General features: G+C 37.6%; 1 protein-coding gene across 14 annotated transcripts in view; it reads left to right on the top strand.

The window, feature by feature from the left end:
* Nucleotides 1-22,448, top strand: part of ATE1 (arginyltransferase 1) — a 160,655-nt gene that overhangs the window by 85,103 nt on the left and 53,104 nt on the right. The window contains exon 12 of one of the 14 annotated variants that reach the window (XM_039481174.1): nucleotides 553-821. The exons of the other annotated variants lie outside the window; for them this stretch is intronic. Within the exon in view, the coding sequence (XP_039337108.1) occupies nucleotides 553-558 (6 nt within the window). The 3' untranslated portion in view covers nucleotides 559-821. Of the gene's footprint in view, nucleotides 1-552; nucleotides 822-22,448 lie in introns of those variants that run through there. 14 annotated transcript variants of the gene reach the window in all.

Below are 22,448 nucleotides of genomic sequence, written 5' to 3'. Positions count from 1 at the left end.
TTGAAAATGAAGCAAGAGCCATGTCAATTTTGCTGTGACACCTGTTTAGCATGTGTCCACACTTACTCGTTTCTCCCTAGCAGACAAAACAAGCCTGGTTTTGTATAAAAAAGTGATCATCCCATTTTCCTTTGCCAGCGTCAGTTTATCATCTGCATTCACCAGCCAAAGCAAAGAAACAGTTAATTTTGATGTAGACAAGTCAGTGGATAGCAAAATATCACCTCCGTCTTCATGTCTTCTTAGAGTATCACATCAGTAGCTGAAACTATGGGTTTTAATTACTTGCCATGATTTTTGATGTACATTAGACATTTGGGATGACTCATGACCATTAAGATACCAGAGTTTAACATCTTTAATCTATTATGCAATGCAACATTTGTAGAGGAATGTATTCAACTTAATAAAGTATCTGAATAAGAAGAGAGACACCTATTTATAACTGATAAGACAAACACTATGTCTCAGCTCTTTAGGATATAATTATTAAGAATCACCTGTCACTCACTGGCAGTAACTTTACTGAACAAGATGAACTTTGCACCGCAGGTTTGAAGAAAGCTCACATACCAGCCAACGTACTGAAGTAACCAACAAGCTATCATACTGTAAAGATTAAATGGTGCAAATTTATGACTGACCTCCACAGCCTTTTTGCAGTTATATTACTAACCATAATGTAGCCTGAGTTCTAGTGAGGTAAATTCTACTATATGTTGTTTAAACTGACTCCAGTGAAAATTTGACCTTTTGTAGATGCTTCCAGCTTGCACGCTGTTTCTTATTAAATTCCTACCATGGAAGTAGGGCTGATTTGATATTCTATGCCCTTTTTAGTTACTTGGAACCAAATTCTGTCCTCAGTTACACCTGAGTGACTCTTTTGACATCAATGGGGTTGCTAGAGGGTACTTGGTCCTTATTTAAACCTATATATCTCAGTGTTCTTAGACAACTTTAAATGTCCCAATTTGAAATTCTGCATTTGCAATACCAGAAAGACATAACCCCCAAACCCAAAAAAAAAAAAAACTATACCTACACAGAACATGTGCAATAGCAGGAGAGGAGGGAGAGTGAAGATTTATGGAAAAGGTTTCAGGTTTTTCTACTTAAGTCACTACATATGATGTCATTGCAAACCAATTTGACATTAATTCTGTAATACCCCCCTCATTCCAATACTCTGGAAACAAATCTTAAAACAAAGCATTGAAACCTCTCCTATGAAGTGAGGAGTGGTTTTATATATGACTGGTGGTGGTTTTAAGGATTAAATAATTACACAAGAAATTTCTAATTTGACATATTAGCGTTAAATTGCTTAGCAATTTAGCTTAGTCCTGCTTAGTTCTGGTTTTAATAACTCCTTTCCTCCAATGATGCCAGTCTGGAAAAGTATGAAGAGATGTGACTAGAAGCTGTTCAGCTGATGTCATGGTGGGCACACTCAAATGATGGAAGAGAGAAGATGCGGGTGAGGGGGTGCTGAGAGAACCAGTCATCCTATAATCTGCTCTGCAGGGTTATTCACCTATTAAGTAGTGACTTTAAAAGGGAATATCTATCTATCTATCTATCTATCTATATCTTCAGCTGGAGTTGAAGATGTTATTGCTTTTAACCAATAAAGTAAAAAAGGGTTGGGATAGGGTTTCATGGGTGACCTCCCTTCTTTCTGTGCTATGCTGCTGCAGTTGATATATCAAGTCTTTTGAGCTGGGATTCCCCCCCCTTGGTTTTAAAGAAAGGTGCTGCTAGCAGAATATTTTCAGTGAAGAAACTTCAGTTTTGGAATTCAGACTCTCCCTGAATCATCTCATCTGCCAGAGTTCAAATCTTTTGATCTCCTAAATGGTTTGCTAAGACTACAGTTTTCCCCTGGTGTTTGGGGAAAAGGTGGCTGATGACCTGGGATGTATCAGAGTGATTATGTTGTTATGATTTAGTGAGCTTGTGGTAGTGTTGCACTTCATGTAGATGTAAAATGGAAGTTCTTGATCCTGTGTTATGATCCATGAGGGCGGACTGCTGTTGAAATAACTGGATACTGTGTGCATGTAGCAGTCTGCTTTCATGAGTCACAATCCAGGATTGGGATCTTAATTGGTTGTGTTCAGATTAAAAAGAGACCATATTGTGCAAAGTGCCTACTGCCCAGGTGAGCATTTTAAAATCTTTAATAAAAAATGTGACTCAAAGCGGAGAATGTAAGCTCTCATTCATAAACACCAGAACCCTATTCTGACTTGGCACTTTTATGGAATGCTGATCGCTGACCATATCCCTTTTGGACATTGTTTCTGTTGTTGAGACCATGTAATATTCCAACTTAAACATTTTAGAACAGAATAATATTGTGTAGTCACTATATAATAATGGCTTCCTTTTTCCTTTCCTAAGTTAGTGCTGGATTGCATTGTGTGCTATATGGAGAGCAGATGGGAGGTTGCCCCGTCTCTAGTTTTTATACTCATCACCATGGTAATTGGGCATCTGAAGTGAATTTTGCTGAATTAAAATTAGAGGCCTATGTATTGTATATATTTTGTGTACTATATTTTTATAGTTAATGTAAATCCTTATGCAAGAGTGTCTTGGTTTGAGCAACCTTCTTTAAGTATAGCCTGGGCTTAACACCAATAATGTTTTTAGCAATGCTGAGCAAGTCTGTATGGACAATGAATACGTTACCTCGTTAATGGTAAATGTGGGCCCTTTTCATTCAGGAGGTGCTGTTTCCACAAATGTTCATATGACTCTTGGCACACAGTGATAAATAGTGTGTAATGCTGGTTGAAGATCAGAGGCTAGAACATAGGGAAATAGAATCCTCTGAACCTAAGTCCCATGGCACTATAACAACACTTAACTATTCTGACTTCCAGGCAAAGGGTTGAATGACTAAAGGATAATTTTTCAGCCCTGGGAATCAGACATGTAGCCACAGTAGTTATTAAAAAGGAGTAATGTTTGACACCACTGCCTTTCAGATCTCCCATTTGACTGTAAATGTGTCTTAAAACAGTAGTTATAGCACCAATTAAATTATTGTTAAACTGGAAGTGGGGGACAGGAATGTTCAAAAACCCTGTCATATGAGTGTTTTATATTCTTATTACTTTCCAGATTTGCTTCCATAATGGGTTAATATTTATTAATTGGTGAAATAAAACCCCCATAAAGCACAAACTTAAGGATTTCTGTAAGCCAGTTAACCAATATGTTAGTGTTTGGAAAAAATACAGTGAATAAACATTAAGCAGTGATATTATTCCATTCATTTTAGGGTGGAACTAAAACTTTTCTATGCAACCTCATGACCTTCTGGTAAAACTTTTCAGACTTACTCTGTTAAATGGGATGGTTTTTATGTTGGAAAAAGTAGTCCGCTGGAATGTTCAAGAATGTCAGTGTTTCCATGTTAAAAAATGCTCTCCAAGATTCATAATGCATGGTGCCTTTTTTTCTTAGGCCTTTTGGAGTCTGTGACAAAGCTCCAAGCACAAAAAAGCATTTTATTTTATAGTGATGGTGGTTTCAGACTGTTCCCGTGTATTTTAACAACTGTTAATGTTTCTCAGTTAAAGGTCTGTGATAACTGGTACAGTTACGAGATCAAATAACCAAATTCAGCTAACAATCACTCCAGAGAGATCCTTGGGAAGGATCCTTTCTTTCTCTCCATTTGCTGCTTCCTGCTTCGTAATTCAGAATGGAGAACTTTGACTGGTCAGTGGCTACACATGTTTAAACAACCTAATTCTTCCAGTCTCTTCTGACTAAAGGTCCCCAAAACAGTGTGTTTTGTTTCCTTTACACTTTCTGTGACTGTTGCATCCTGGCTCTCTAGTGGTCCGTATCAAACTGCTGTTCCGGTTTCAACAATTAGTGTGTAGTTTGCTTTTCTGTTTTTTAACTTCTATTCTACATTGACTATAAAATAGAATTTTATTTTATTTTGTGTTGTTTTAGACTGAGCTTGCTTGCCCTCTTTTCCCAGGGTTCTTCAACTCTAATAGTTGCATGCAAATTAATTTTATTTCACATTGTCGCTTACTTTGGCCAATGATCTGCTTTTGCATAAACTGTGTGTTTAAGTGTTTGTAAATAAAAACTGAAGTACTTTAAAGTGTGAAACAGAGCTAATAGCTTCTTGCCATGCTATCTCTGTGTACTGTTTTAAGGACATTCTCTGATATGAAGAGGTGTTTTGACTAAACTCTTTATCCAGACTTGTATGCAGGCCAAAGTAAATGGAATTATTTCAAACAGTCTACTTCAGTATCATGACGTGGCCAGACATCAGATAGATGGAACACTAGAAAGGGCTCTGAAATGGCAGAAAAGAAACAAAAGGCCAATTCATCTGTGATTAATCATTCTTAAACTAAATACCTCAGACTGACTGTGGTCATAAGCGGTGCCCCTGGAATTCGGCAGAGCTTCAGAGCCAATTTCTGTGGCTGATTTTTAGGGAATTCAACATCACTTCTGCAACGGTGAAAATATGTTCAGTAGTAGTCTGCAATTTCACATCCGCAAAATCTAGAGTTGGCTGTCTAATTCCCAGAAGTCCTGGCTTTTTCACAGTTCCCTGACCAGGGAATTTAGTTAACCTTTTCAGTATACTTGGATTTACTGCATAGGCAGAAATGAAATAACCACAACACGGTACAGTCCAACAGGATGTTGCTTACAGCCTCATGCTGTTGTGACTCTGCCACTGAAGTGCTGAAAAGACTGCAAAGTACTTCACTAGCTCCACACAAAATAGAGCTAGCTTTTGTGCCCTCGTGACGGATTCTTTATTCAGAATCGAATCAGTTATCAACCAGCCATTCTTTGTCATGTTAAAACTTAGCCTGACAATGGAAAATGACAATGAGATGAGAGATTGCTTTGGAGGGAAAATAGGAGGATTTAAGACTAAGCCTGCTTAAATCTATTAAATGTTTTTAGTGAGTTTCCAGGGTTGAATATTTTGTTGGGTTATTTGTAACAGTAAATGTACATCAAAACATACACAAATAAATAGTTACATAGTGCGATACCAGAAACATGCTGCAAAGTTACATTATATGATGGAATAATTAGCTCAGATCACAGGAATCTATTCTTTTTTCTTGAGAATCATAGTTTATAGACTGAAAAATTGTTACTCTCTCATACAATAATCCCCTCTCTCTCTCTCAGTGGAGACAGAAGCAAACTCCAGCATACAATATGTTTGATTTCTCATGAGATTGGTAAAAGACAAACTAAAATTGACAGGTGCTGTAGCAGCAGAATAAACACTCCTGGTTTGTCCTTCAATGACAAATTAGATCTTTTCCAGACTGACTGATTGCCTTCTAATAGTAGCATCAGTTATAATGAATGCAGACAATGTGTAACTACTCTGACCTCAACCTTTGTTACAGCTGCCACCACTCTAGAAATCTGTAATATCAAGTTAAGAGAGCAAAGAAAGTGTATGTCAGCCCTCCACTTGTGGAATAATGCGTGGAAATTACATCTTGAAATCACTTTACGAACTTGAGCTATAACCCCCTGTGTGGTGAAGTATATCCAGCTTACAAATGAGGTATTGAACACAGAGATTGGGATTTGCAGTCATGCAGTGAGCTGGGGTTAGAATCCAGAAGTCTTGACTCCTGGTCAGCTATCTAAAGACTCAACAACATTTGTCTGGACAAGAATATAAGATTCATGTAGCATGATGGGGAAGAGAGTGGAAGGTACTTTTCTTCAGTAGACTTTTCCAGTGATTAGGATACTACTCTACAGTAGTCAATATTAACTTCTGTTTAGATCCCCATAGTTTGAAAGCTGTGAATTTACCCCATGTGTTCTATTTAGTGTTTTTGATTAGGGACTGGCAGTCAAGACTACTCCTGAGTTACATTACTGGTTTTGGCATTGAAACACAATGTGGCTTTTGGAAAAATCACTCGATCTGTCTGGCCAAGATTTTCAACAGTGAGTTTGGATGCCTCAATATTTGGTTGCCCAAACTGTGACACTTTAAAAGAGGCCAATTTTTAGAATGTATTGCTCAGCATTTTCTGAAAATCAGGCACTTTTAAAAATGTCTCAGGTTGAGCACTTGAAATCACTAGTCACTGCTGAACATTTTGACTCTCATATTCTGTAAAATGAGGATGATACCTATTAGGCTAGGTCTATACTACAGACCTATATCGGTATAACTTCATCACTAAGGGCATGAAAAATCCACACCCCTGAGCGACAGTTATACTGACCTAGTACCTGTGTAGACAGTGCTGTGTCAACAGGAGCAGCTCTACCATTGACATAGCTACCGCCTCTCGGAGAGGTGGATTAACTACGCCAATGGGAGACGCTCTCCCATCGGCATAAGAGGATCTTCACTCCAGCGTTAACAGCAGTCCAGTTGCATTGGTGCAGCTGCACCAATACAGCATTTTAAGTGTAGACCCTCCCCTTAGATAGTTTACAAATTAATGTCTGTACAGTGCTTGGAAGTTTATCTATTATGACTGCTTTTGAAAGTAGGTTAAAGAGAGAATTCAAAGTCTTGCTTCCTTTTAAGTGGAAATGACATAAGATGGCTTCCTGATTCCACTGTAAAAGTTAATCTTTCCTGGGCATCAGCATCTAAGGGACAATTATCAATTACTGCCAATTACCCACAAGTCAAATCCAGTGTGCTTATGAGTTTTCCACTTCCCAGATAGATACAGTAGGTCCTCTATTCAAGGTGTGGGATACGGGTCAGGTCAAGTGATAGCTATTAACCTCCTAAAGTCCACACACAATCTCCTGATTTTATCCCTTTTAGGTACCATCACAATGGGAGATGCCAAGGGGCTTTTTGATTGAGTAATCACCTCCATATCCAGAATGTTTCCCACTTCCTCCTGAATTTTCTTCTGCATTTCTCCTTTAGAATGATATGCTTTGCTAGGAGCAGGGCAAAGCCCTGTAGTTTCAATGGAAAGTACAATCTTGTCAGTTTAACCTGGTCGGTTAGAAAATACCTGCCTGTGGTGTTGCAAAAGGTCTAACATCTGCTTTTGGGTGGGGTTCACACCCTCTCAGATCTCAATGCTCTTCAGAGGAACTTCTTCCTTGTTCTCCCTGACAAAATCAATTAAGGGGACAGTAAATGTTGTACTGCTATATATATATATATATCTTCCTACTGTATTTTCCACTCCATGCATCTGATGAAGTGGGTTTTAGGCCACAAAAGCTTATGCCCAAATAAAGTTGTTAGTCTATAAGGCGCCACAAGTAGTCCGCGTTGTTTCCTCTTTGTGAGTCAGGATGATCCCTCTTCGTGGCTTGGCCCACTGGCCAAGTACCTCTAGTGTTTCCCTTCTGGGGAATCAAAGTCTCACGGGACTGGTTGAGCGGGTATCATTCCTGGCAGTCCTCCAACTCAAAGTTATGCCACTTCCCCAGTGGCTGGTAGGGGAACCCAAACCCACCCACCCACTATTCTGGATTCCAGTTCAGAGATACTTAAATCAGTGGCCAACCTCTGTGCTGTCCCAAACCTTGCTACTGTTTCCTGGAGAGCTTTTCTGCTATATCACCCTTCTGGGTAAACCCTTTCTTCAGGGCTGGGATCCCAGGGCTTCTGTTCTTACGCTGGGTCTCCTTTCCCTCTCTAAGCCACAAGAGTGACTACAGGCTTCCAGAGTGTAGCCACCTTCTGCCCTCACTTCCTGGTGTTACACTAGCCCCACCTGCTCCTGCCCAGCGGGGCTCCATCCTTAATCAATGTTTGTCAAGCCTAATTCCCCCTCAGGTGTGAATTGCCGGTTACTTATCCCCCTCTGAACCACAGGCTATTGAGGGGTGAACATTCCATCACATGGGGTTTCAACCCATCCAGATCAAGCAAATATAGAATTTCATGCAAGAATTCTAACTTTTCTGATACATGAAGGTTCTTATAGGGATCTGAACTATTCAGCTGGAATGTTTATCAAATATTGTTGGTTTTGCTTTTCACTTCTTACTTTGCCAGGGAGACATTTTTGCTTTTATCTTTAACTAAATGTATACATAGTGAACACGTTCTAATAACCTATTACATTTGTATTGCTTCAGAAATCCACCCCTTTCCTCTTGCATAGGTCCTTCCTGAGCAAATATCAAGATAACTATGTAGCCATTGTGTGTGCAGGGAAATGCAATAGATTGCTTACAAACAGATGTGACTTTAAACAACAATAAAAACATTCAGGTTGCTTTGGCAGAGGCCTTGAAAAATGAAAGTTTGGGCAAAGTAGCATCATTTTCACTGGGGAAACCAGATGGAATCCTGTTCTGCTCCTGCAGGAAAAACACCTCTAGAGCTGTTTAATATATTTGTTTTTTGAAACACTGCTAATCAATGCTACCTTTTTGTGGTCAACTGAAGCCTCTTTAGAAAAAAATACAAAAACATACAGTTCTAGTTGTGCTTTTCTAAACGTATGTAGTGTCTGTTCCTTATACCAAGCTGAACGTAACTGAAGTATAAAACAGCTGACACAAAAGAAAATAAATGCATTTGTGACTTTGTACACCAGTCTGCTTGAATCAGCAATGAATTAAATGCTTGTTACACAGCTTTATGTGGGCCTCTCTGCTCCCTCGTAAGTGACCAAGTCTCCTATTCATTACAGCTTTTTTCCTCTGAGGAAATAACGAAACTAGTGGTCATGAGTCTGAAAACAGACATCTTTGGCCGTAAGTGAATATGCTTATTTAAGCATTAGAGAGTTCAGCCTCAAATACTATACATTTGTATGGTGTGGACTTGCTACTGTACTAGTTATCTACCTGGCACCATTTACTAGGCTAATGCCTTACTCACAGGACAAATTTCTGCTGAAATGCTTTATTAAACTTTGTTGTTTGGAGTGTGTATTACTTCTGTGCTATATTAATGGATATTTTCTTGATAGAGGAGGGATAACCCCTCTTAAATCGTCACATTTGTTGTCTTTTGTACAAGACTGATATTTTGTTTATGAATACACATTAAATACACGAATTCCCATATAGTTTTTCAGAGATTTTCAAACTCCTCTTTTATATTCTATAAGTAATTTCAAACAAGATAAAATATCTGGCATATGTAAATGCTCCATCTGTCTTGTGTGAGTGGTATATGTTTATAAATAATCATATGAATTAGTCATTCAGTGATAAGTTTAAAAACTCTAGAGACTAAATTGTTACATCATTCGTGTGATACTTAGTTTGGGAGTGTGCATTTGGAGTAAGCTTACACATTTTACCTTGATTACGTTAAATTCTTTTGGCCTATGACTACTTTCTTGTGGAACTTTTACAGTAACTGTGTAATCTTATTAATTTGTGTATTACAGTCTAAGGAGTTTAAACTGTAGTAAGACAGTGAATTAACTTTCCACTTTGTACCGTTATTTCTGTTTTTTTTAAAGATTGCTGAATTGCAAGGGAAATCTGCAGGGGTTAATGGCTCCAGAGTTATAAGGAGCAGTTTGACTACTGCTGTCAAAGAGAGCTGCCAAAAAGATTAATTCAAGATCACCATAACAAGCCTGAGATAAACTGTCCTGTGAATGATACACTGGAGAGAAGTTTATCATGTGTAATGCATGACCCTACGCAGTCATAAACTCACTGATTACAACAGAACTCTTAAATCTTCTTTGTAGGCTTATTCATGAACTCCATGGCAACTATAAAGCAATTCACATGAGCACAATGAGAACCATACTCTGTGATTTATATAGCCAAAGCTTTGATTTTTTTTTATTTTTATTTTTTTAGTACCGTAAGCAGAGTTTACATTTCACAAGTCACTGAGTCCTCCCACACCTGATGTGATGAGATACAGCTCCATTTTCTAGCATTGGTAAATTTTTTCAAGTTCTGTAAACTGGTTTTGTCATTTTGAGAAAGTATAAGAAATTTGGCAGAATATTGAATATACTTCTCAGGTTATAACGAGCAACTGATTAATGTTGTATCATCATAGCTCAGATTAATTTAATTTTCCATTAGATTGGGTCATTTTTTGGATGGTCCCATAAGGACACTATTAATCTCTTTTGTGTGTGTATGTCTTTCTCTACACATCATCTTAGACATTGATATTTTTTTCCCAAGTTAAAGAGAAGTTGGGAAGAGCTGCCATAATTGATTATATTGGTTGTCATACTAACAAAGATATTTGCACCCTTCCCTCTCAGACAATGATTTCTCAACCTATGGCTCTTGAGCCATGTGAGGTTGTTGGTAGCCCTGCATATGGCTATTTTCACAATAATGGGTGAGACATTTTGGCATCAAAGGTCTGGTGTTCTAGAAAGAAAATGGCAATTAAATACAGTCACACACACAGACATTGGTGGTAGACACATCCATACAACCAGATTTACTGAATCTAGTGACACTTTGAGTACTATATCACTCATTTAGCTGTAAATAATATAGCTCATATTGTATCCTTTTTGATTGATGATTGTATTCATTACAATTGTTTTCATTAGGCAACATTGGCTAGTGGATTTTATTGGGGCTGGAAGCCAGGAACTCCTGCCCCTGCTTCCCATCGTGGCCTTTACAGTAGGAGTTGGCTGACATATCTTGTAATCTACACAAAAAAAGAGCTTTCTCTTCCTCTTTCAGTAAAGATTGAATAGCAGATGCTGTAATGAGGTCTGATCATACTAAAACTTTGTTAGTATTATAAACTTAATCTATGACTGACAATATAAATTAACACAAGGTCATGTTGTGTTGTATTATTTTTATTTTTGTTCGAGTTTGTTTACTTGCTAATTTGCACAGTGTGTGTCCCAGTCCATGCAAATTAGTGAGGTTTTAATGTTGGAAATGTTCAGCTAGTCCAACAGTTTAGCTGGCAAAATATCCTAGTGTTTAAAAGAATGATTAACTGAGTGGCAGCACAGCAGCATTGTCTGAATAGGAACTCGAGTCCTAAGGCTACCCATGCTGGCCAGGCTCAGATGCGGGGGGTTTAGATAGGATGATACCATATTTGCGAATCATGGCACATTCTACACAGTTCATATACATTTTTCTTACCTACTAACATCTGTTCTTCTTGAATCTAATTGGTTTGGACATCATATGGTTTACAGTAAGCTGCCACGGAATAAGAGGGAAGGTTCTCTCATAGATTGGTAACTGGTTAAAAGATAGGAAACAAATGGTAGGAATAAATGGTCAATTTTCAGAATGGAGAGAAGTAAATAGTAGTATCCCCCAGAGGTCTGTACTGGGTTCAGTCCTATTCAACATATTCATAAATGATCTGAAAAAAAGGGGTAAAATTTAGATGATACAAAATTACTAAAAATAGTTAAGACCGCGGCAGACTGCGAACAGCTACAAAAGGATCTCTCAAAACTGGGTGACTGGGCAACAAAATGGGGGATGAAATTTAATGTTGATAAAAGGAAAATAATGTACATTGGAAAGCATAATCCCAATGATACACATAAAATGATGGGGTCTAAATTAGCTGTTACCAGTCAAGAAAGAGATCTTGGAGTCGTGAATAATTCTCTAAAAACTTCCACTCAATGTGCAGCGGCAGTCAAAATAACGAACAGAAGGTTGGGAATAATTAAGAAAGAGATAGATAATAGGACAGAAAATATCATGTTGCCTCTAAATAAATCCATGGTACGGCCACATCTTGAATACTGTGTGTAGATGTGATCGCCTCATCTCAAAAAAGATATATTGGAATTGGAAAAGGTTAGAAAAAGGGCAACAAAAATGATATGGGGTATGGAATGGCTTCCGTATGAGGAGAGATTAATTAGATTGGGACTTTTCAGCTTGGAAAACAGACGGCTAAGGGGAGATATGATTGAGGTCTATAAAATCATGACTGGTGTAAAGAAGGTAGATAAGGGAGAGTTGTTTACTACTTCTCATAACACAAGAACTAGGAGTCACCAAATGAAATTAATAGGCAGCAGGTTTAAAACAACCTGTGGAACTCCTTGTCAAAGGATGTTGTGAAGGCCAAGACCATAACAGGGTTCAAAAAAGAACTAGATAAATTCATGGAGGATAAGTCCATCAATGGCTATTGGGCAGGAATGGTGTCCCTAGCCTCTGTTTGCCAGAAGCTGGGAATGAACGACAGGGGATGGATCACTGTTCATTCCCTCTGGGGCACTTGGCACTGGCCACTGTCAGAAGACAGGATGCTGGGTTAGATGGACCCTGGGTCTAACCCAGTAGGGCCATTATAATTTCAGGGTATTTGACTTATCTCAACTAGGCCAAAAACAGTATCTCTAGCCCAATAGTATATTACACCTTTATTTAAAGTTTAACCTTGCACTGAAATCAAACTGCCTGTCACACCCTTGTTTACAGTTTAACATTGTACTCAAGCTATATGCAAGTTTACTCATGTCCAGCAACATCTATGCCTGCAATAAGTAGTTGTGAATATATTATAGGATAAAACAGGGAAATCTCTTTATGAGAACAGAAAGCTGTAGGGTGTCTTGAACTGAAACATGGTCTGAGTTATTTGTAGTGTTTACATTTGTGGTTAAATTAATCTGAAAATGGACTTTGCATGGGGGCCAAAATGGTACAGAGGTTTCTGTGTGTGTTATGTACAGCTGCTGTAGAAGCTTGGTGGACAATTTTGTTTTATTTTGTTTCAAATATTAAATAGAGGAAATGGTGCTTAGAGAAAGAAATAGGTTAAAGGAATTAGAAGGAAATCCAGAACAACTTTTCCTTAGTACTAGAATCACAGATGATCGTAATTAGTTGTGTTTAGATAATAGCAGAGAATCATTATAGAACGTATTCCATAGTATCCTATGGTAGCTGAAATTTATTCAGGCCCATGTAATTTAAAAGCAAAATCACAGTCCCAGTGCCCTTAGTTAATATTAGAGGCACTGCATTCCAGGCCAAGACTGTGGAGTCAGGCAAGCTCTTGGCTGATGCCTTGTTTTCAATAATAGCATCATGAGGGCAATAGAACTTTGACATACTGTACAAAACAGGGCCCCAGACAGAAGAATCAGTGGAGACGTTAAGTATTTTTGTTACAATTTAAAAAAAAAAGTTTTGATTAATTCCAATTAAACAGTTCCCAAAGGCTCTTAGAAATTACTGGTACTTTACTAGTAAGAGCTGGAAGCTTGGCAAGCTGTTGTCTTTGCTTTCAAAACATGAGGCGAAGTCTTCTACAGAAACACTGCAGTTTCCAGACAGTGCCTAGGGCTTTCGAATGACCATAAATGAAGTTTAAAAAATGTACTTAATTTTCTCTTTATTCAGTTACTTAATGTTTTTCAGCTGCATAATTAAACTGTATTAGAAATGAAAGAATTTAAAGTGTTTCCGTTCTGAACACAATTAGCAATATCCGTTTGTGTTGTATGGTGTGTAGAATATTTCTGAGATTTTTATAGTATATATTTTTTTCTTGGATAGTGTGCATGATATGTTCTCTTCCTTTCCTTCCCCAATTAAAAACTGTAAGTAGTTGGGACATGTTTGCACAAGTCAGAAGGGTGGTAGAATAGGGAGGAAAGAGATTTTAAAATGACACTGTTAACTAGCTGAACAAGGTTGCTTGGAGCAAAAGTACAGTGGAACTGATTTGTTCATCCCAGCACAAACATAATATTGTTTTATGGGTAGGCAATGAAGAGAGGAAAGAATGAACATTTTATTCTGCTGAGCTACTGATTTTGTGGGTTTAAAAACTACTGTTCTAAAAGGCAACTTACAACGAATATATACTGTTAAGAGACAATCCCCAAGCTATGCTGTTCTTTATTTTTTTCCATCATACCCTGTTACTAGCCAGTGTAGTTCTATTTGCTACAGTTAACTGTTGTTTAGCTGTCTACTTTTTTTTTTTAAGTGTTTGATACTTAAAGGGACAACAATCCTTCTAAAATCCAATATATTATGTGTTTAAGTGCTGGACAATGAGAATGGAAACCAACTTTGCTTTTCCTCACAACCTCAATTTATAAGCTTTGTATTGATGGTGAAGACATTAAATAAAATGCTTAGATTAAGAGTACTGAAAGAAAAGGATGGTGTGGTGGGCTGGAGGTAGCCAGTTCTGAATTCTGCCTTTCACTCCTCCCCCCGGAAGGACCTTTGGATGCTGGGGAGTATAGGCAGCCAATTTCCTAGGGGGGAAATGAGCCTTAAATTGGCTCCACAATGATTCTTAATAAGTCAGGAGTAGCATTGATGGGACTGTGGAGTTATCAGTGATCTAACTATAACCATAACAGTGTGATATTTTGTGTGTGGGGAGGTTCTCCTAGTAAATAATTCTGTAGCTTTGGTAGAGATATTGCACTGTCTGTTTGTAAGGACTTAGTAAAATTTGGCATTTTAGAATGTAAACCGACATTTCCTTCCAAGGAGACCCTTTTCTGTTTTTGTTTGTTTTTTGATGCTGATGACAGTGGCTTTTGTAAAATAGCACAAAATCCTACCTGATCAATAGGCGATGATGAAGAGACTTCACATGATTAATGGCCTTCCTTATCACATGGCTGAATTAACTGTTAGCCCCAAAATAACTGGATTAGAGATGGGACCCACTTCTTGGTATAGTTCTAGGTCCACAGCATGTTTTACTTTGTGATCTGTACTGTGGAAACAAATTTGTGTCATTGCTCACCACTGAAAATCCACATTCAACCTTTTATATGTTCTTTCAAAACAACATGCTTTGGGATGGAGAAAATTTAGGATTGCCACAAACGTATCTTATGGCTGTGGTACAATAAGAACTAGATGCTCTGTAAGATGTGATTTTAAAAAAAAAAATTTATTGATCCTTCTGTGTGCTGATTGAAAGAGCAATGAAAAGAAATAATGGGTGTGAACCTTTCCTGAGAGAGACTTAAAATTTTTGTCCTTTTTGAGGATTTATGATTTTTTTCCCCTAGGTTTAGGGTTAAATCTTTGCTACCTGCCTTCTGGCTGTCTTGGGCTATTTGGCTAACACAACGCAGTTGAGGATTGAGCCCATAGAGTCCACTCAAACTATGATTCCATTTCAGCACAATCAAACTCCTTAATTCCAAACAGTTATATCTATATAAGGAGCTACTTATAAACCAGTTTACACTACTACATCAGTTGTATAGTATACAATGAGCATTCATTCCAATATTTTATTACATTATGATTGCTCTGTAATCTAGCAAGATGAACAGAACTACTTGTGCTTAGAGATAAACATGCTTAAGTGTCAAGTATCAGAGGGGTAGCCATGTTAGTCTGGATCTGTAAAAGCAGCAAAGAGTCTTGTGGCACCTTATAGACTAACAGACGTTTTGGAGCATGAGCTTTCATGGGTGAAACCCACCGATGAAGTGGGTATTCACCCATGAAAGCTCATGCTCCAAAACGTCTGCTAGTCTATAAGGTGCCACAAGACTCTTATGTGCTTAAGTGTTTTTGCTGGATCAGGGTTTAAGTTTGTTTTAGTACAAGTAGAGGAAGATAGTTCCTGGGACAACTTTTATTTTTCTTCATTGGTTTTCCAATTCTGTGAAGCTGAAGCCTTATACAGTACAGCACAGATACACTTGCACAATTTTAGTATTTCTATTTTTAATGTACAGGTCGGAGAAAAACAGAGTTCTCACTCTCAGGTTGGGTGCAGCAAGCTATTATCTCGAGCAATTGCATGGAGGGAGAGAGCAAAACAGGTCTCTCACAGGTAAACAATTACAGCAAGCATTTATACCTTTTGTTACATACAATAATGGGCGACAGATGCATTTTGTTTATACATATGTCATCCTGATATCTTATTTTCCTCCACAATTTAGATTATAGTCTACATTCCATACTTATCTAACACAAGGTTGCACCAACTTCTCACAGTTCTTTCCCACTCTCCTCACACAATCCTGGCTTCTACAAATCTCACATTATTAGGGTTACAGCTAGCCTGTCTCTTGCTCACATAAGGAGACTCTGTGGATTTGAAATCCCCTTCAAATCCTTGTCAGTTCTTTCTCTGCTTCCACATACACTTATTCATCTTTGTGTTGTAGATATGTTTTTCAATATATTCTTGAAATACCATAAACTCTCTTGGTGTCATGAGGATCTAAGTAACATATAATATAGTTGGTGGTTTAACTCATTTGTGTGCAAACTTATTTTTTTATTTTGTTATGGCAGTTGAAGAAAAAAGAGAACAGATGTAAAGCTGCTGAAATTAAAAACAAAAGAAATACAAAGTAGTGACATCTTGACTTACTGTCTATTGGGATACATAAAGCTTAGTTAAACAGAAATTTCCAGAAATGTAAGTAGACATATTTTAAGGCCCAGAGTATTTCTGAGCTAACTGTAGCTAGTGGTAAAACACAATAGCAAATTATTCTAGCCATTCAGAAGAGTGTTGTTGAACCCAGGCCATCTTGCATTTATGTAGTCACTTGGCAGAAAAACATCTAATATTTTCTTTCTTTTTAAAAAAAAATGAGTTTCGTTTGCTAGTAGGATTTCTGAACTTACTCCAGTCTTACCATTTATGTCACTTTACTACTAATTATCAAAGTTAAAATCATAAATCCAACTTGATAAATGTTGAAAAATCTCAGTATTAAACACTTTGTTTTTAGTGCAGGAGACAGAATTGATTAGCATGAGTAGAAGTTTGGAAAACAAGTCAGTTAAAAAACAATTATACAATGCAAAGACCTTTTATATATTTAATACATTATGTCCTAAGGCAGTCGCATTCTCCCCAAAATAGCTTGGCATAAATGCAATACATTTATCTTCTTGCTTATTTCAGGCCATATTTTCTGCACATAATTCCTACAATTGTTTACTATTTTAGTAATTGGATTCCTTTCCCTTATCATACGTTTAGCATAGTCCAAAAGAGACTCAAATGGGTACAAGTCGAGAGCCTCTGGGGCCCCAATATCCCAACATTTATTGTAGCATCTAATACTGTTGCATTTTGCATTTCAAGTTCAAGTTTCACTAAAGTTGAGAAAATGAATGGAAGCTTGTACTAGCTGCAACACAGTTCACAATCTGCTTTGTACTGTTTTAGATCTTTCAGCAGCTACAGTAGGTACAGTTGTTGAGCCACAGGAAGGCCATGATGCTGGCTGTTTTGGGTATTTTAAGTTTTGGGAACCTAATGACGTATCTATCATGACTTTTATTGTTGGCATAGGTTTTGTCGGACTGATCGATGTGGCAGTTTTTTACCCTGATCGATGATCAGTTAGTTTTGATTCAGGTGTTTTGTACATTTTTATTTTCAATCTCTGTGGTTGTGAGAGCCTCTATGAAGTAGAATGGCTTAATACCATAATGCTATTTTGCAGACAAATAGGTTATGTAAGAAAAGAGTTTATTGAACACATTTAACGAACAAGCGTTGGCTAACGTTAGAATGTTCAGCTAAATAAACATTCATTTGCTCTGTAAAAGGCAGTTCTGCTAAAATACACATCACTGATGGTCTGTTTTGTAGCAGTACTTTCATTTATCATGTAACTTGCTGCTTTTAAGGTTCAGATTCAAACATAGGTGCCTCCAAGTACGTGCAGCCCTTTATCCATAAGATCATGTAGGAAAACCAGACAGACTGGTAGTAACAGAGGTGGGCATTAATCTTTCTTTCAGAATCCCTGATAACACACATGATGGACATTTTCAAATAAGCACGAACAGTTTCCCTTTTAGATGTAATTGTGCTGTATATATTTGTTTTACATTTTCCCTCTTCAAATTTCCTTTTTATGGATCAACTTACATTTTGGACCAGCTATGTTACAATCATGTTTACTTGAAATTTATAATAGTACAGAAATAGGGTTCCACAGTAATGAGAATAATTTTTTGGTCATAAATTAGTTTTCAAACGTATAGTCATGTGCCATGGCCTACTGCTTCATTCTAGTCTTCATTTTGTCTCACAGTATTTGTCTTACAGACCTCTTGTACCATGCCCCTACCGAGATAGCTTTGACTTCAAACAAATATAAGTGGCATCCTGTAAACCTGCTATCCAGTCTCCAACAGCTGGAGTATTGTGAAGCTGTTTAGAAGTGCAGGTGGAAAATTTGTGCCCCCAAAACATCCAGTCTTTATTCCTCCAGAAAAGCTGTCTCTTAGAAATAATTTACATGCTACCAGAATCTTCTGCATGGGCAGAAATATGTGATATTACTGTACATTTTAAACTTAAATTGACGTATTATTTTTTTCAGATTGTCACACTGAGAGTACGTCCAGACTACCCGCCGTATCGGCGGGTAGCGATCGATTTTTCAGGGATCGATACATCGCGTCTCATCTAGACGCGATATATTGATCCCCGAATGCATTCCCATTGACTCCGGAACTCCACCGGAGCGAGCGGCGGTAGCGGAGTCAACAGGGGGAGCTGTGGACATCAATCCCGCGCCGTGAGGACCCGAGGTAAATCGATCTAAGATACTTCAACTTCAGCTAAGCTATTCACGTAGCTGAAGGTGCATATCTTAGATCGATACCCCCCCCCAGTGTAGACCAGCCCTAAGATAAATCATCAGAAAGAAACATTTGTTTGATGTATTTACAGATTTGAGATTTTAAAAACAAAAATACAGATGGCTGTGATGCAGAGGCCCATTGGTGGTTCATTACTCTGTGAGCCACTCGTGTCAGGTCTGACTTGCTCACTACACCTCATACACTATTGTCAAGATATATACCCAACAGGTAGCATCGGAAAACTGATAACTCATCAATCGTTAACATTCTTGTGTGATGTATATTTGGGATGTGTACAAAGAGTTATGGATATGTGCTAGAATTATGTTCTTAAAATGTGTTTGGTAAGCAGTGCATAAGCATAGTGTATGTATTTGCTTGTCTGACCAACCTGGTCATCAGGCAGACACAGTGAAGGTACATAAAAAGTAAACAAAGCCAACTAGTGGGGGCAGGGGCAGGGGAGAGATAGCATCTTAACTATAATGACGGGAGGTCTGAACCTCAAATGATAATATTGAATCAAGTGATTGTATACAATTACTGTATTATGAAAGTGTATAGAGTAAGGGCTTTTCTGAAAGCCTGTAACACACTGATGATTAATATTATGAAATGTACTCAGCACTATATGAGGAACTAGGGATTCTCACTGATACTATGTTTAAAGTCTGTGACCAAACAGGTTTTCTCCTTGAGAGGAGGGAAGGCTGCTGTCTACCAGTCTCCAATGTAAATTGAGCAGTGTGGAATCAAAACAGTGGAACCTCTAATTGCATTCAAATTGGCAGGGGATGGAGATAGCACCCTTAGGAAGCCTTCCTGCCTCTTGAAGGCGTGTCAGTGAACTTTGGGAAGAGAGGATGCAGCACAAGAGAGAAGCTTTGTCTGTCTGGGCTTACTTTTCAAAGAATATGTTTCCACTGTTTACTGGACTGTAAATAGAAAGGGGAGAGAGCCCCATAGTTATCTATCAGTTCTGGGATTCAAGGGGCCAGAGCTCCTGAAATCATAGACTGTTGAATCCTTCAGCCAGGAGGATTGAGGTCTCTGGGAACTGAATATAGGTGAGAAACATGCTTAGGCAAAGATTGTAACTTGCTGAAGTTGAGTTTGTGTTAGAAGAATATTTTTACATTTTGTTTGTACCCTTTCTATCTTTACTCCTTATGCTTGGTATTGCTTAAACCTGTGACCTTTTGTTTTATAAACTTGTTTTACTGTTAATTAGAATGCTATGATTGAAATGAGTGTTTGTCAAACCCCAGTTAAATTAGTGAGTTGCAGTGTATTGTCTCTTTAAAGGAGCAAAAAATGAAAAAACTCTTGAGTGTTCCAGGAGAGGGCTGGATACTACCGAGGCAGACAGTTTGGGGAAATTTGATCCTGGGGGTGGTGTTTGGGGTCAATCTACAAAAAGTAATTGGTTGGTGGAAGCAAAGGTGTGACCTGTATGCTTGTTGCAGGCTATTGGTGTCAGGGCTGCGAGCAGGATAACATTTCAGGTATCCAGAGTTGTATGGCATGTGGTGACACAACCCCTTACTTGTCTGGCTTGAACCTCAAAAGCATTGAATATTTTTGAGATCAGCTAAGCTAAGTATTTTACTCATGTTTCAATACCTTATGGCTAAACAGAAATAATCATTGTTTAAAATCAACATTTGTTGGTGCTTTATAATATAATATCGATTACCACAAATATATGTATCAGACATCTATGACTCGGCATAAACTGTAAATGTTTTTTTACGCATGTAAAACAGTATGGAACTAGCCATTCAGAGTACTGTTTATTTTCCATAAGTGATGGCAAGCAAATCTACAGTTCCAAAAATATTAAGGGTGGGATTTCTAAAATCACTTAAGAGACGTAGGACTTAGGATGGGACTTGTGAAACTAAGTCACTTAAATGCTTCTGAAAAATCCCAATTTAAGTGCATGGCATGCCTTAATCTGATGCCTACATCTCCCAATTTAATTTCTAATTGGGCACATATGTCAAGGTGTGCATTTAAATGTTTTCACTAGGGTGTGGGGGAGGGCATGGATAAAACCTAAAGACAGCTATAAATTACTCTAATAGTTATTATGCTCCCAAATAAGAACTCAAGGTTGAGTAAGTGGGTGAACATGGAGATAAGCTTTCTCTTTAAATGAGCAATTATACATTTGACATAAAGTAGGCTACCATTCTATTTGCACATATAAATAAATCATAATTTGTTTGAAATTTGGAATAGTTTCCTTTAGTTTCCTCAATCATATTGCAAATCATATATTTGATTATGCAAATTTTTATTTTTTAAATTGCCATTCTATTAATTCATAAAGTCCAAAAAGCACTAAAAATACACAACTATTAGCATATATATGTGTGTGTGTGTGTGTGTGTAAAAACATATTTACTATGATTTACATAGGACTAATTACCATAAACCTTTTTATCCATGTCTAATCTACTAGGAAGTTCTTTTCAAGTAAATGTAACTCACAATATTGTTTGAATTTTAAATTTAGTTTATCTCAGTGTCCAAGTAAATGATCATCATTGTTTTGCACTGACAGATTACTTGATGTTCAGTAAGGACAAAAATGAGACTGATCTGCTCTGTATCAAAGAATCAAAAGGCCTTAATCCTGGAAGGGGATCTTTATGGATACACACTAAATGCACACAGATCCTTTCTCAGGCTCAGGTTACAAAAGGTAGACATGTGGCTCAAACAAAGATGTAGGAAAAGATGGAGTTGTGTAGGCTCTTAAAGGTGACTCTAAGCTACTTAAATGCAGATTTACTTTCAAAGAGCCCTGTAGCTAATCAGCTTTTAAACCTGAATGAGCTTCTAAAACCACTTTGTACTCTGACAGTTTTGCATACATGTACCTGCCGCTTGTGTTTACGTATTGTGTATGTACAATGTATAATAGCCAATGATGATTTTCATTTTTGCTGGATACAAGAAAAGAACCCCTAATTTTCATCCATTTCATTTAACACACAGGCAGACAGACAGTATTGTCTCGTCAGCTTTTGCCAGTTCTGCAAAGGAAAGATATGGAATGCATGTGATAGATGCTTTAACGTCTTTTTTACTTTTCACAGCTGCCAAAATAAGCTTCTTTTGAGACACACATTGTTGGCGAGTGTCTCTACTGCAGCATTCCACTTGAGGGCTCCAGTTGGGTTTTATCTTTTTTGTCACAGTCTGTAATTTTTTTTAATATCCATTTCTGAATTTGATGCCTGAGCCTCCTTAAGATCTTCTGCACTAAAAAATTTAAGGTGGTCACATTTCACCCCAGTAATCACATGGTTTTATTTTTGAATATTCTCCAGCACTTTTGTTTTAAAAGTAAAAAGCTGTATAGTATCACTTACTATTAGCAGACTTCTTGCAGATTTCTGAGAGTCAAAGATAATGAGCTCCACTTCTTCGTAGCCTTTCCCCCCTACTGTACTTGATTTCTATTAGTAAAATACACAGCTATGAAATTTAGGAAATTTAATATCATTCAGCTTACTTACAACTGGTACCCATTTCTCTGTTTCCCCCTCAGACTTCCACATTAACGTGTAGCACTTATCTTCCTAAGGTTTTTCTGTTTATTCTTCTGCTACTGAATTTTTTCTCTCATGATGATTAGGTACAGTATGATCGAAAGGGTCTGATGAACCCCAGTTCTCTGCTTTAGAAGAGTGTCCATACTATACAGTCTTTAATGCGGCTGTTTTCACTATTCCCAGTTGGTTATTTTTAATGGGCACTCCTGCCAAAAAGGTTTTTCCAAATTATTTGAAACCACTTTAGCTTTGTTCTGTGCCATAAACCTTTTGTATCTGCTGCTATATCAAATTCTCAGTAAATCTAGCAGCTTGCAATACTGGTCAGCAGCACTAGCGTTAGCT

The sequence above is a fragment of the Mauremys reevesii genome, linkage group 7, assembly GCF_016161935.1.
Source record: "Mauremys reevesii isolate NIE-2019 linkage group 7, ASM1616193v1, whole genome shotgun sequence".
In the NCBI taxonomy this organism is placed as follows: domain Eukaryota; kingdom Metazoa; phylum Chordata; order Testudines; family Geoemydidae; genus Mauremys; species Mauremys reevesii.
Note: the sequence above shows the minus strand (reverse complement) of the source record. Positions and strands in the feature narration are given on the sequence as shown.